The 13790-nt window shown below is 34.9% G+C and overlaps 2 protein-coding genes across 3 annotated transcripts; both read right to left on the reverse strand.

Annotated features, from left to right (window-relative positions):
* Positions 1-179: 179 nt before the first annotated feature.
* Positions 180-3129, reverse strand: LOC137747606 (ras-related protein RABA4c). The gene is made up of 3 exons (XM_068487746.2): positions 2515-3129; positions 637-1129; positions 180-543 (listed from the first exon to the last, which is right to left on the reverse strand). Exons 1-2 carry the CDS (start codon positions 2739-2741, stop codon positions 688-690), a joined length of 669 nt encoding a protein of 222 aa, XP_068343847.1. The 5' UTR covers positions 2742-3129; the 3' UTR covers positions 180-543; positions 637-687.
* Positions 3130-6805: 3676 nt separating this feature from the next.
* Positions 6806-9650, reverse strand: LOC137748345 (transcription factor bHLH130-like). 2 transcript variants are annotated; one of them, XM_068488489.2, is made up of 8 exons: positions 9578-9650; positions 9383-9461; positions 8521-9260; positions 8051-8394; positions 7782-7949; positions 7590-7655; positions 7428-7496; positions 6806-7321 (listed from the first exon to the last, which is right to left on the reverse strand). In XM_068488489.2, the coding sequence occupies exons 3-8, from the start codon at positions 9113-9115 to the stop codon at positions 7274-7276; spliced, it is 1290 nt and encodes a 429-aa protein (XP_068344590.1). In that variant the 5' UTR covers positions 9116-9260; positions 9383-9461; positions 9578-9650; the 3' UTR covers positions 6806-7273. The 2 variants fall into 2 exon arrangements, with proteins under 2 accessions (XP_068344590.1, XP_088535915.1); XM_088679789.1 differs by lacking the exon at positions 9578-9650 and having other exon boundaries at positions 9383-9538.
* Positions 9651-13790: the final 4140 nt, after the last annotated feature.

Below are 13790 nucleotides of genomic sequence, written 5' to 3' on the forward strand. Positions count from 1 at the left end.
ATGAATTCATTCGTTCTATAAAGCAGTCATATATTTTCCGAGTTTGTGCAATATCTTGACTCATATATAGCATTCGATAAAGCAGACCTTTGAGTAAGTTTATAGATCAACTAGCACTCAGTCTAACCTCTTTCTAATATTGTAAGAGATCTCAAGTTCAAATCCATCATCTCGTGATATAGAAAAAGCTACGTTTATAAAAAATAAACCTCAAAAAAGTACTGAAGTGCAGCATTGTTCCACAACCAAACTCAAGCTCATTTTCTCACACGCCACACTGCTCTCCGTCTAGTTTCACGTGTGTAGGTGAGTGTTCTTCAGTGTAATTGAAAGGAACCTTCACTATTCCAGCCACCAAATGCTGGTAAAAATCAGTAGAAAAAAAATGTATGAACATACTACAGGCAAGTACATGTGTCAATTGTATCATATTACTGGTATGTTTTGAGTCTGAGATTTCTGTGCAGTCCGTCGGCCAACTGCTTTTTACAAGAGGGTAAACCTATTCGCCCACTCTACCACGAGCTGTATAACATTCGTCTCCTGAAACGATGGAAGTATGTAACCATGTCAATAAATGACAAACATGAAAGTAGAAATGCAAACTAATTAAAGAAAGAGGGTTAAAATTATTACTGGAAGTATAAACAGCAGAAATCCACGTTGCAGGAGGAAAAGGCCACAATTCTATGAAGACCAGCAACAGCTACTTGCTTGAGGCTCGGGCTCTTGTCCAGGAACGACAAGTTTTGTTCCCTTGAGAAGTGAGGAACTCCCAGACTCTGCTTCCTCATTGGGAATGAGGGACTTCTTGCCAACAATTCTATAAATTTCTGTTAGGACTGTAACGAATGCAGATTCAACATTAGTAGCCTCAAGTGCTGATGCCTCCATAAAGAAGAGCTTCTCCCTTTGGGCAAACTCTTTAGCATCCTCAGAAGGTACAGCTCGCAGTGTCCCCAAGTCGGACTTGTTACCTACAAGCATCACAACAATATTGTTGTCGGCATGCCCCCTCAATTCCTCTAACCACTTGGTTACATGATCAAATGATTGAGGCTTGGTTATGTCATAGACCAGCATTGCCCCCACCGAACCTCTATAGTATGCACTTGTCACCGCCCTGTATCTGAGATCATCGCCAGAAGTGTGAGACACACAAGCACAACAAGATGGACTTTGTGGCAAAAATATGAATGACAGGACTTGCAAATATTATACAATAGACACAAATGTTAGGGGTAACTAATTGAAATATATACATGTATGTATATACATATATATATATATGTATGTATGTATGTATAAATATCCTATAAGCAAAGAATGAGCAGAATATATCCTATATGCTAGTCATTTGAAGAAGCTTTGTCTTCGTAGCCTAATATGTTGTTTCAAAACGATTGGCTTCCCTTGGCAGTCATCCACTCTAACCTTGTGACAGCATCCATATCAGCCTCTTCCTCTTCCTCTACCTCAACTTCAATCTAAACCTTTATCTCATCCTAAAATTGACAATTACTAAATCATGATTCAACATTGTTACATATCCTCCGCTTTGAGCCAACTGAAATTTCGCAACCATCCCTTCATTGTCATGGATTTTGTCTCACCTCATAGACCAGTATCCACTAATCAAGATCTATGTACACTAATTAAATGACATCAACCTAGTATTACATTATATAATCAATCGAATCGCTTTTTCGAGAAATACGAGACATCTAAGTCATACAAGTAAAGAGATCCATTCATTGATAAGAAAAAACATGAACGGTGATTGGATTGATGATAAAATAGAATCCTGGGTCTCGAATAGTGGTTTGATTGATGATAAAGAAAGAGAATTCTTGGTTCAGTTCTCCACCTTAACTACAAATAAAAGGATTGATCAAATTCTATTAAGTCTGACTCATAGTGATCATTTATCAAAGAATGATTCTGGTTATCAAATAATTGAACAACAGGGAGCAATTTACTTACGATACTTAGTTGACATTCATAAAAAGTATCTAATGAATTATGAGTTCTGGTCATGATTTCTCTTCAAGGCCTCGTTGGGTGTCTAGGATTGAATTGGAATGGATATCCTACTGTATTCAAGGTATCTTGAAAATAGAGGTGAATGGTTTTTCCTTAATGAGTAATCCGTCTTCTACCTTCAAGTTGGACACAATTTTTTCATTTCTTTCTCCAACATACCTTGAATATAGTGAGTTACGGATTCTAATCCAATACTAGAGACCAAACGAGGCCTAAAAGCAATTCTCTTTCGGGCTAAATACTTTTACCAAAGTAAGGGCTCCCTTCTAAATTCAGCAAAATCATGATCACCATCATCCGCATCTCAAACAAAAATATAAAATCAAAATTTTACCTAACCGCACATCACAGATTGAAAATAACAACAAACCCACATTATAAATTAAACGCAACAACAAACCCACATCAAAGAAACACAAAAACTCGATCACCAATGCACCAGAATTTACAAAAATATGAAAAAGTGATTACCTTTCTTGGCCGGCAGTGTCCCAAATCTGGGCCTTGATGGTTTTGTGGTCGATCACGAGGGTCTTAGTCTGGAACTCAACCCCAATGGTTGACTTGGACTCCAAGCTGAACTCGTTCCGAGCAAAGCGAGCCAAGAGCTGAGACTTACCCACCGCCGAGTCTCCGATCAGCACCACCTTAAACACGTAGTCGATCTTCTGATTGAAATTACTCGCCAAATTCGACATCGTAATTCTCTCTGTTGATCTAAAATTCAAATCTTAACAAAACCCAACTCGAATTTCATACGAAAGCTCAAAATGTGTGCTTTTGTAGGGAGGTAGACTGATCGATCAGTGGGGGAAGATGATCGAATCGGCGAAATGTGGTGTGAATAGTGAAAACTCGCAGAGCTGAGCTAGCAAAGAGTTTTGGTTTGGGTTTTTTTTTTTTTTTTTTTCGTTTTCTGTTTACGCGTAAATGAAGTAATTAGAAAAATGTGTTGGACCGAAAAAAAAATTGTAAAAGAGATGGAAGGAAGAGGAATGAAAGAAAAATGTGCAGTGGGGTTGGAGGGGGAGACAGAGACGCGGACCAACGGCTTTGCCTGCGGAGGTTTCCCAAAGGAAAATGTACATGTTGCAGTTAATTACAGTTTTCTATAAGCACATTTTTTTTTTTTAGAAAACTAAATTTTAATTCCTAAATAAGATGAAATTCAGAAAAATATCTTATACAAGATTAAAAATTGATTTTAGTTCCTATATTTTATTTAATGCCACGATATGTATTTAATGATCTTTTTTTATTTATGATTTTATGAAAATATTATAAATTTTAATTCTCATTATGGTAAGCATCTTATATAAGAAAATATTTTTGTAGAGATTTTTTTGGTGCACTTATGTTTTTTTCATATTTTCTTATCTGCTACTAATTTATTACAATATATTTAGGTACAAATATTTTGGTACACTGGGTTAGTATAATATGTTTAGGTATGGGCATTTCGGTACATTAGTTTAGTATAATATATTTAGGTACCAACATTTCGGTACACTAGTTTAATATCATATAGTTAGATATAAAATTTTCGGTACACTTATGTTTTTACATATTTTCTTGGGTAAATAACAAAAAAATACCTCAACTATGGGTTTCACGACACTATCATAGCTCATCTTTTAAAATTGACAATGTCATACCTCATCTTTAGAATTTGGTCCAATATTATACATTCCGTTAGCTTGGCCGTGAATTTCTCATTTAAATGCTGATGTGGCTTGATTCGGTACCCACTTTCTATTGAAAAAGTAATAAAATATTAAAAATAATAATTTACCCTTAAAAAAAAAAAAAAACACCCATCTTCCCATCCCTTCTCCTTCCCCTTCCCTGCAACCCAAATCCAAAACCCAGATCCCTTCTCCCTCCCTTTCCCTACAACCCTCGACTCCTTCCCTACTCACGCCAACATCTTCCCCCTAGACCCACCTCTCCCCGCCCTCCCTGCAACCTAAACCCGCCAACCCGGTTTGAAAGCCCTCACTCATAATCTCGCTTCCCAACAAAACTAAGTGGATCTAGTTTGCCAACTCGGACGAGGCCGTTGTGAAGCCGGTGACGGTTCAAAAAGTGAGTTCGAACAAAGAGAAGAAGAAGCACTACCGAGGGGCCCGACAAAGACCGTGGGGCAAGTACACGGCGGAGATCCGAACTGCAGAGGCTCTCGGGTCTGGCTAGGGACCTTCGACACGGCGATTGAAGTAGCCAAGGCTTACGATCGAGCAGCATTCAAGCTCTGAGGTGTCAAAGCGAGCCTCAACTTCCCGCTCGAAGCTAGGAAAGCCGAGTCGGTTGCGTCCACGGAGAGAAAACAATGTTGTGAGGAATAGAGAGACAAATGAGGGGAGGAGCTGGAGGACGGTGAGGTTGCAGGGAGGGTGGGGAAAGGTGGGTCTATGGGGGAGATGTTGGCATGGGTGGGGAAGGGGTTGAGGGTTGTAGGGAAGAGGAAGGGGTCAAGGAAGATAGGTGTTTGGGTTTTTATTTATTTATTTATTTTTTTTTTCTTAAGGGTAAATTATTGTTTTTAATTTTTTAATAAAAAGTGGGTCCTGAATCAAGCCACGTCAACATTTAACTGATAAATTCACGACCAAGCTAACATAAGGTATAACATTGGACCAAATTCTAAAAATGAGGTATGACATTGTCAATTTTAAAAGATGAGGTATGATAGTGTGGTGAGACCCATAGTTGAGGTAGTTTTTTATAATTTACCCTATTTTCTTATGTATCACTAATTCACTACAATATATTTAGGTACGGGCATTTAGGTACACTAATTTAGTAAATGGACGTTTTGATATAGACGCCTCGTTTTTAAATGTCATAGACTAAACATCTATTCCTTTTGCAAATTTGATTAAACATTTTCCTTATAATTTTGGTACTTTAATTTTATTTCATTAGAAGTCTATTCACGTTAGCATTCCCTTTTTTCCTCGTATTTTTATACATCTCTTCTTATGATGATTTAAGATTTTTTTTTATTAAAATATTTATTTTAGTAAATTAAATAGAATGTAACAAAACTCGTTATTAGGTACGTTTGGTTATATCGGTACGTTTGATTATAATGGTACATTTAGTTACTTGGTACATTTGAATTTTTAGACCATTTGGCTTATTGGTACATTTGTTTTCAAAACATAAGTTTTATTACTTTTTGTCCTAATAACGAGGAATTACTTTAATTAATTTTTTTTATTTATAGAAAGAGTCATGAACAATGTAAAAGTTTAAATTACTTTAATTAATTAATTTTTTTATTTTATAAAAAGAGTCATTAATCAACGGACAATAGCCTTTTTGTTAATTCAAAATTATACTAGCATATGGGCACATAAAAAGTGTGTGAAATTTTTTTTTCATTTTTCTTTTTGAAGTAGAAGGAGAGTGGAAGAGAGTGAGAATTTTTTTTTTTTTTAAATTAGAGATATCTTAGGATCACATGTAGGTGATGCTTTGAAGAAAAAAAAAGTAAAATTTGGTTGTGTAAAATTACATTTCTGCCCATATTTCTTATTCATATTCTGTTTTAATTAGAGGGTTAAACTTGTAATTTCATAGGGTTTTGGTTGACAATGAGTGTTTTATTAATTGGTAGATATGATTTAGCGTTATTATTTAGCATTATCTACAATAATAAGGATTTATCTCCGATCAACTAAAAGTTGTTCCAAAGACTTATCCACCAAAAAACAAGATTATCTAGAGCATTGTGTATGAATCAAACATATTTTTAAACATTCCAAAAAGATGAATATTCATTTTAATATAGTTTATAATTGGGTACATTTTAATTCGGGGTTGGTACGTTTTTGTTTGACGTTGGTACATTTTCATTTAATGTTGGTACGTTTCCATTTGGCGTGAGTGTATATTTAGATTTGAAAAGTTTAAATTTTTAGACTTAAATATAGTTGAAATTATTTAAAATATATAGCAGATATTTAAATGTAAATTAATTTCAATTAAACTGAAGTAGTTCAAGTCTGAGTATCTTAATCAAATGTTTCAAAAGCTTAATAAAAAACTCAAAAAGCATAAATGTTTAGTCTACAAAAGTCTAAAATGAGGCATCTAATTCTAATTTTCTCTTTAGTAAAATATATTATGATACAGACGTTTAGGTACACTAATTAGAGAAAGTTAAATAAAATTAATGAATTAAAATGTGTATAATAATAAATTTAAAATTTAATGTAATAACATTAAATAAGTTATCTATTAAATATAAAAACAAAAATATAATATGAATTTGAATTAAGTACACATTAAGGGACTAAAATCAATATTCAATATAACACCAAGTTTTTATTAAATTTTAATCCTCTTGAATGATTAAAGTTCAAAAACCCTTTTTTTTCATTAACACGATCAGATTTTAAGTTGCTGTAATTTCCGATGAAATGATTTCAAAGCATGCTTAATTTCACGAACACTTATAAATTAGGTTAGTAACACATTACACCCCTCTAGTCTTGAGTAATTAACAGTTTAGTGTTAATCTTTTTAATAACAAATGTTTATATAAAATGTCATATGGACAACAAATAAAAAATTTGTAAATAAAAGCCTCAATTTTGCGTTCATGTAAACTAAAGTGTGCCCATTGAGTAGCATGCAAAAGAAAATAGCAATTAACTTAATGGTCCGGCAATTGAAAGTATAAAAGTAAAAATTTTGTGACTTTAGGGTACTAAATCATTGCTTTTTACTATTTTCTTTTAAGCAGTCACTCAAGTTTTTAAAGGCATTTCATTTTTATAATTTATCCAAAAATATCTTTTCTTTTACACCAAATAATTGAAAATCTAACCATCGAACAACTCAACAATGCGGGGTGCTGCATTGATTTTGCTTCTGGAAATGAAGCTTGAGAGGCCATAAAGTTTACATTGGAAGGGATCGAACCATAACATATTGTCATCGTAATTCACTTCTCGACTCTCACTCATCACTAAGTGCTTTGAGGTCCATGATGAAATTGAAACAACAGAAGCCTGCCTACAAGGTTAACATTAAACAGGTTTTAGGGTTATAATACAACATGATGAAATTCGACAACCACAATACGTCCTACCATCCTACTATTCTCCCTCAAGTGAAATAAACCCGAAAACAAAAAAGAAATCGCTTTCCTTTTCCTCTCCGATCTTCTACTGCTATCTTTACATGAACGAACCGGACACAAGGATTTGCGTTGAATTTGTTATTGTTTGCTCGAACAACTGCACTTCGCCTTCGTATCCTTGAGTGTCTGCATTCAGAGTTACATAACACTTTAGAGGGAAGAAGTAGTTGGTTGAGTTTCGTATGGATTAATTCGATACAAAGATTATACATTTCATTTGCTGCAACTTTACCTTAACCTGTTTCTGAAGGTCCTTTATGAACCTGGCCGCCAAGTCCAACATTTCTGCCGTGTTTGTTTGCTGCCAAGAATACAACACACAACACAAGACTCAATTTTCATGCATTCAAGAAAACGCCGCTACAATGGTGATAGTTGCAAGCGTAGCAAATACCTTGTCCATGTCTGGGAAAAGCTCCTGCAATTTCTTCATTCTTTCACTAATCCGCGTCCTTCTCATCTGAAATTCACAGTATTCACGATCACGGATTTGATATAATCTAGCAGTGGTAACATGTAGCTCTGCTACTGAATCCTTGTCAAGTGTAAACCAGCCACAAGACAAATAAAATAAAAGAAGATTTACCCTCTCTGCAATGCTTCGCGGGTGAGTGGCGAAGCCTCTTTTGGCACGACTTTTACAAGGAGTAGAATCTTCAAATTGCAAATACTTCTCCATAGCAGGCATCTCAAAATGTTTGGAAAACCTCAAGTGTTGCGTCAGGCCATGATTGCGGTGTCCAAAATCATTGTTCTGATGAAAGAAAAACACACATTACTAATATGACAAGCAAGCAGATGGCCAAGTAAAAATTGAAGACCAAATATAGTTTACAGAAAATGTGCAAATCCTACCTGTGATTCGAATGCAGTCGAAGTAGAAAACTTGTTCCCATCATTGTCTCCGGCTATTTTGAGGTCATTAAATGAAGAATCGTCCCACGAATCATTTGCGAAGCTAGACTGGTAAGGTGAATTGCTACCATTAGCATTTCCTAAACTATGATCCGGTTGCGATTCGCTACCTTCTCCCAAGTTCCCATTCTCATTTTCCGCAATCGGAGGCATTCGACCTGAGTATGAAGATGGCCTTGATGAGAAACTCAGTTGAGTACCAAACCTAGAAGTTGGTGGACTGGCTTCTCCATTTGTACCATTGCCTGCGCGATATCCTGCCGAGTCCTTCATCACGTTAAAGCCTGTTTTTCAACCAAACCAATACAAATTACTAGAGGAACCAGAACAAAATTTCAACCTAACAATACACATCTGTCAGCACTTTAACAAATATATCCAAGATATAGGCAACAAAAATATTGTTATACCATCGTCAACGGTCAAGTCTGGGAAGAATCCAGCCGGAGAGCTGCCTTGTCTAACAATATTAGACCGATTTCCGACCCCAATTTTCGATTGCATCATTGAATTCTCCATTCCCGTAGAGTTGACTGCAGCAAAGGAGCTGCTGTCTAAACCATGAGCTTGCTGACCTCGAGGAGCTTGGTACATCATATGAGTAGAATTCGAGTAACCATTAATGTGCTCAGAAACAGAGTCCCCTGCCTCTCCCTTCACATTTACCGGCGTCTCTTGGATTTCAAACTGATGCTGCTGCACACCATTGTCACGTTGATCTGGTTCGTTACATGAAGAAATGAACCTGGGCAGCACCGTTTCGACTTCAGGGCTCAAAGGTTGAAGATACCGCAAATCCTCAGTTCCGCCGCCATTGTTGTCCATCTGCTCCATCAGAAATGAGCTTGGAGCTGACTGATACCGCGTTAAGCCGGAGCTCTGCTGCTGCTGAGGATGCTGGTGGTGGAAAATATCCGAATCCATGAACTCCGCCGCGTGGTTCTTCCTCAGCTCTCCCTCCGAGGCCTTAAAATTAGGATTGTATTTGTACAGAAGACTGCTCATATCTGATTCTTTTCTGCTAATCTTAATTTCTTGAAAATTCAAAGATTTTGCAACACTTGGATGGCTTCAAGATTCATCCAACTTCACTCTTCGGATAAAACCCAGATGAGATCTACTTGTGATTTGATCTAAACAGAACACAAATCTGCAAAAAAACCAAGAAAAATAACCAAAATAAACCCAAAAACATAAATAAATAAATAAATGAAGCCCCTTTTGCAGGTTGCTTTGATCTAACTTGAAAGATTGGAAATTTAGAGTACGCACCTCAGATTACTCGAACTTTTGTGGCTGGAAAGGAACTCTGTAATTCCAGCAAATGGGAGTCTTTATGTTTTTCTGTTCCCTGCAATCAAAAAAGGAAAACAATATAACAAAAATGGAAAACAATAGAACAAAAATGGAAAACTTCTTTTTTTGGATAAAGAAGTTGTAGGATTTGAGTTTCAACAACTCAACTACCTCTCATTATTTTTTCTGAATCTGAGTCAGCAACCAAACAGTCTCATTTCCTACTACATCCTTAACATCCACATATATGTACTGAGGATGTTCCATAACTACCCCTTGTTTCTAATTTTATTATCCTAGTACCATTGGTGGGGCATGATGGCATCCATTGCATGCCAGCACATTGTCGACCAAGCTATCCAAAAAAAACTATCCTGTGACATCAAGCTTGCTGGGTCTCGTTAATTAATTTTGAATTTGACTACAGTACTGAATTGTATTTAATATAATTATCACCTTAATTATATAATTAGTGCATTAGATATATTTTTATGAATTATATCTTATTGTTAGATGGTTATTGCGTTAAATACATACTAGTATTATAATCAATTCCCATTAATTTATTATGTGTGTATAATCTTGGTGGATAACTATTAGCCTAATTTATAATTTAGAGTATAATCTTACCAAATGAAATATGTATAGTAAAATAGGTGACTTAATAACATCAGGTGCTGTGATACCATCGTACACAAAAATTGCTCATCTTTAAAAACAAGTGTTCACTATTTGTTTGTTAAATAAATAAGAGAAATTAATTAGTTAAGGCAGTCTAACTGGCTTGATTATCAAACACTATCATAAACTAGTGGTGCAAGATGGATTGGAGATTCCAATGTCAACTCAAAAATTCCGTTCCAAATCTAAGAATCCCAATCAGAACATTTCCAAAAAAACTAGATGAAAATTAGAATATATCTAGCGACTCTAAATTTCCTATCTCTTTTAATCTCAAGTATTCCAAACTTATCCTGATTCAAAAACTTGAATAGTTATAATTTTTTACTAGTTAATTTATTACCTGCTTAAGCGCCCTCCTAGACCACCTAGACTGTCCAGGTGCTTGCCTACTGCCTAGACCGCCTAGTCACCGCCTAAATCGCCGCTCTTACTTACACAGAAAATAAATGACTTTCATTTTTCATTTTATTTTATTTTCAATAAATTGTAAGGGACTTGATGAATACTTAAATAAAGACACGTTATATATTTGTTCCTCATGTTTTCATTATGCTTTAATGCTTTATCATCTATATATCATTCATTATATTTTGTAGTTTATGCATTACAATCAAATTATGTATATTTAGGTATAAGCACACTTATTTATATGATATATAATAAATTTACTTGTATATGTCTAGATCTTGCCTAGCTGCCTAAGCACTAAATCCTAACCCGTCACCCGACTAACGTCTAACCGTTTTTAGAACCTTACTATTTTTATCTTGTTTAATCATTTAGAAGTATAAGTTCACCTTTTTGCTGGGATAAAATTGTTTTGTTTAATTCTGAAAACAACGTTATCCATAAACTTTGGACTAGAGCATGATAAGAAGATAACGGTGGTATATTAATTGGTATATGGTGCTTTGCGTATGGACCAAGCGACTGGCTATGCTAGTCTTATCTTAAAGTCTAAAACTCCAACGCTAAAAACTACAGAAGTCTAAAACCAAAACCGTGGGCCGCTGTAAACCACATAGCCTACCAGATCCCTCTCTTCTGCTCTTTTATGTTTTATTAATTGATGTTAATTTAATTAGCACCTTAATTTATCTACTTATATTTTATCACGTGGCAAAATATTAATGATAACAACAAAGAATAAAGACTCATTTGGATGTATTTTTAAAATAACTGAAAACGTTTTTATAGAATATTTTTTTTGGTTTCAAAAGCACTTGAAGTACTTCCTGTAAAAAGCACCAAGTGTTGTTCTAGAATTTACTTGCATTTTCGCAAAGAATTGATTTCAAAAATATTTTCACCAAAAACGCATTCAACAATTTTAAAAACACTTTCAAACGAGCTTTAATTTGGCTATTCTCTATAGTACAAACGGTATTTTTACTCTAAACTGCACAACGAGAAAATAAAAAATTTGAACTCAAAAGACAATGAATTGAAAAGAAAAATTTTAACCACCAAAACAATAATTATTAATTTCATTCATTCTATCGATGCAAATTTTAGGTGCCAAAAGTTCTTTAATGGCTTTCACATGTTGGCATATATGGAAAGCTCAATGTAAAGCAGTTTTTAATCATCAAAATCCATCTCCTTCTCAAATCATTCATGCTACCAATTGTGCCAGTTCGATTTTCCAAATAGCGGAGGAATTGGCAAGAATCCAGCAATCCTCGGGTATGGAAAATTAGAGTAGAATGATACCCTGGTCTCTTCCCCCTTCGCAAATGATAAAAGTGAATGTTGATGCAAGTTGGAAACTCAGGTGTAACGAAGGTTATGTGGGAATTGTGATTAGAGACTCACAAGGAAGATGTAAGAGCATAGAAATGAAGAAAGTATGTGCTTCGAATGCTTTTGATAGCAGAGGCTAAGGTGGTGCTTCAAGGTTGTCTAAGTGCAAAGCAAAGGAATTATCCTTGCATAATTGTTGAGTCTGACTCAAGGCAAGTAATTTCAGCTTTTAATGCAGAAAAGGAAAATTGTAATTGGGAAATTTTTCCCATTGTCAGTCGCATTAAAGATGTTAGGAAATCTTTCCAGATTTGTAAATGGTCTTGGGTGCCAAGATCAGCGAATGAAGCGGCAAATTTCGTCGCAACCTATGTGGGTGCGGAGATGAGCGAGGAATGTAGGATTGACAGACCTCCATCTTCGTTGGTTAGAATCTTAAATAAGGATGGATTGCCATGTCCTCCTTTGTAGGTGGGTTATTGGAGTAGGGAATGACGCTTGGTTTGTTATTCTGGCGTCTACTTGTATTCGCTACTCCTTTTGCTGTGTTTATCCTGTTAGCCTTGTAGGGCTTTCCAGTTGTACTTTGACTTTTGTTGTGTTTTGGAATGCATTTCCAGTTTCAACCAAACAAAAAAAAGTAGCTGCTCTGCTCACACACACATCGTATATCAATAACAAAAGTGAGCTTCCAATGGGAATCGGAATGGCATATATTGCTATTAAGGAAAAGAATATATCTCGATTACAATGCTGATAAATGATAATTCTCGTCTTGTAACACTCATGTGAGAATACACAGACACACATAAACGAGAATGTAGTAAATTATCTTGTCTTATAACAGAAAGTTAAAATTTTTTGCAATGGTTTATAAAGAGTAGGGTCAACAGTTTTCCTTTTACAAATCGGTTTATAGAGTGGAACCTGAACTTCCTTCTTCTTATGACGGGCTGGAACAATTGGTACTGTAGCCGCATTATAAATTTGGACTTGGAAGGATTGGGCATTGAGAAACATGAAGTTGACCTTTTCTTGACATGTTCATGTTCGAGCTCGAATGCATGCATATACGTAAATGACTAGGAAGCACCAAGACATTCAAACAAGTACAGCTGAAAAGCGATAAATTGTTACCTTTCTTTCACGCAGCAATTGGGACCATTTTATTTTATTTTATTCGTCAACCCAATTTAATTTTCAGATCCAAAGGTTTTTGGCCAACCGCTTCGCATTGATCAGTGACATTGTGGTTGACATCAACTATTAAACTTAATAATATTACCCCAAAAAAAAAAGTTTCCGGTGGAATTGCAGACTGAAGCTATGATTGAAGTTCAACTATATGACATATATTTTTGTCTTTGCTCTCTGTAATTGCGATATTACATCATATATAATGGCTTTTTTTTATTACATGAGAAGGTGACTTTTATAGATGGAATTGTTTTTAATCAAAAAATAATTATTTAATACTTTAACATACGATATAAAGATTTCCTTTTTAATATAATAATATTTTCTATCTTTTGACAAAAAAGAAAATATAGAAGTATTTATTAAGTAAAGTCATCAATTTGGATATATCGATACATTGAAAAAACAACTCCAATTTTCTTTTTAATAAAATAAATTTGAATAAAAGAAGAGTGAAATATGAAAAAGTGATGGGAGTGGTGACAACAAAATAGGGAATTTTAAGGAAAAATTTCTAGTACTATTCAATTTAACGAAAAACTATATTTTTACATTAAAAAGTCAATCTTGGTACTGTTCACTCTACCATTTATTTTGTTTTTATCGTTAAAATTCAAAATTTTCAAATCATTTTCATTAATTTATCTAATAAAAAATATGTATGGTCAAATTCAGTTTAGCGTGTGACTTGAATTTCCTTGCTTTGGGGCCGCGGGGTGGGTGTGACGACAAAATACCTACGTGGCTCTTCAGATTTCCA

Source organism: Pyrus communis, chromosome 2 (assembly GCF_041283825.1).
Source record: "Pyrus communis isolate YQ-2024b chromosome 2, ASM4128382v1, whole genome shotgun sequence".
NCBI classification, from domain to species: domain Eukaryota; kingdom Viridiplantae; phylum Streptophyta; class Magnoliopsida; order Rosales; family Rosaceae; genus Pyrus; species Pyrus communis.

Excerpts from the sequence above, each read along its gene's own strand:
- LOC137747606 (XM_068487746.2), bottom strand. The coding sequence starts at position 2,741 with ATGTCGAATTTGGCGAGTAATTTCAATCAGAAGATCGACTACGTGTTT. Across the intron at positions 1,130-2,514 it reads GACACTGCCGGCCAAGAAAG|ATACAGGGCGGTGACAAGTG; the intron begins GTAATCACTTTT and ends CGATGATCTCAG.
- LOC137748345 (XM_068488489.2), bottom strand. The coding sequence starts at position 9,115 with ATGAGCAGTCTTCTGTACAAATACAATCCTAATTTTAAGGCCTCGGAG. Across the intron at positions 8,395-8,520 it reads AGACTTGACCGTTGACGATG|GCTTTAACGTGATGAAGGAC; the intron begins GTATAACAATAT and ends GTTGAAAAACAG. Across the intron at positions 7,322-7,427 it reads ACCTTCAGAAACAGGTTAAG|ACACTCAAGGATACGAAGGC; the intron begins GTAAAGTTGCAG and ends CTCTGAATGCAG.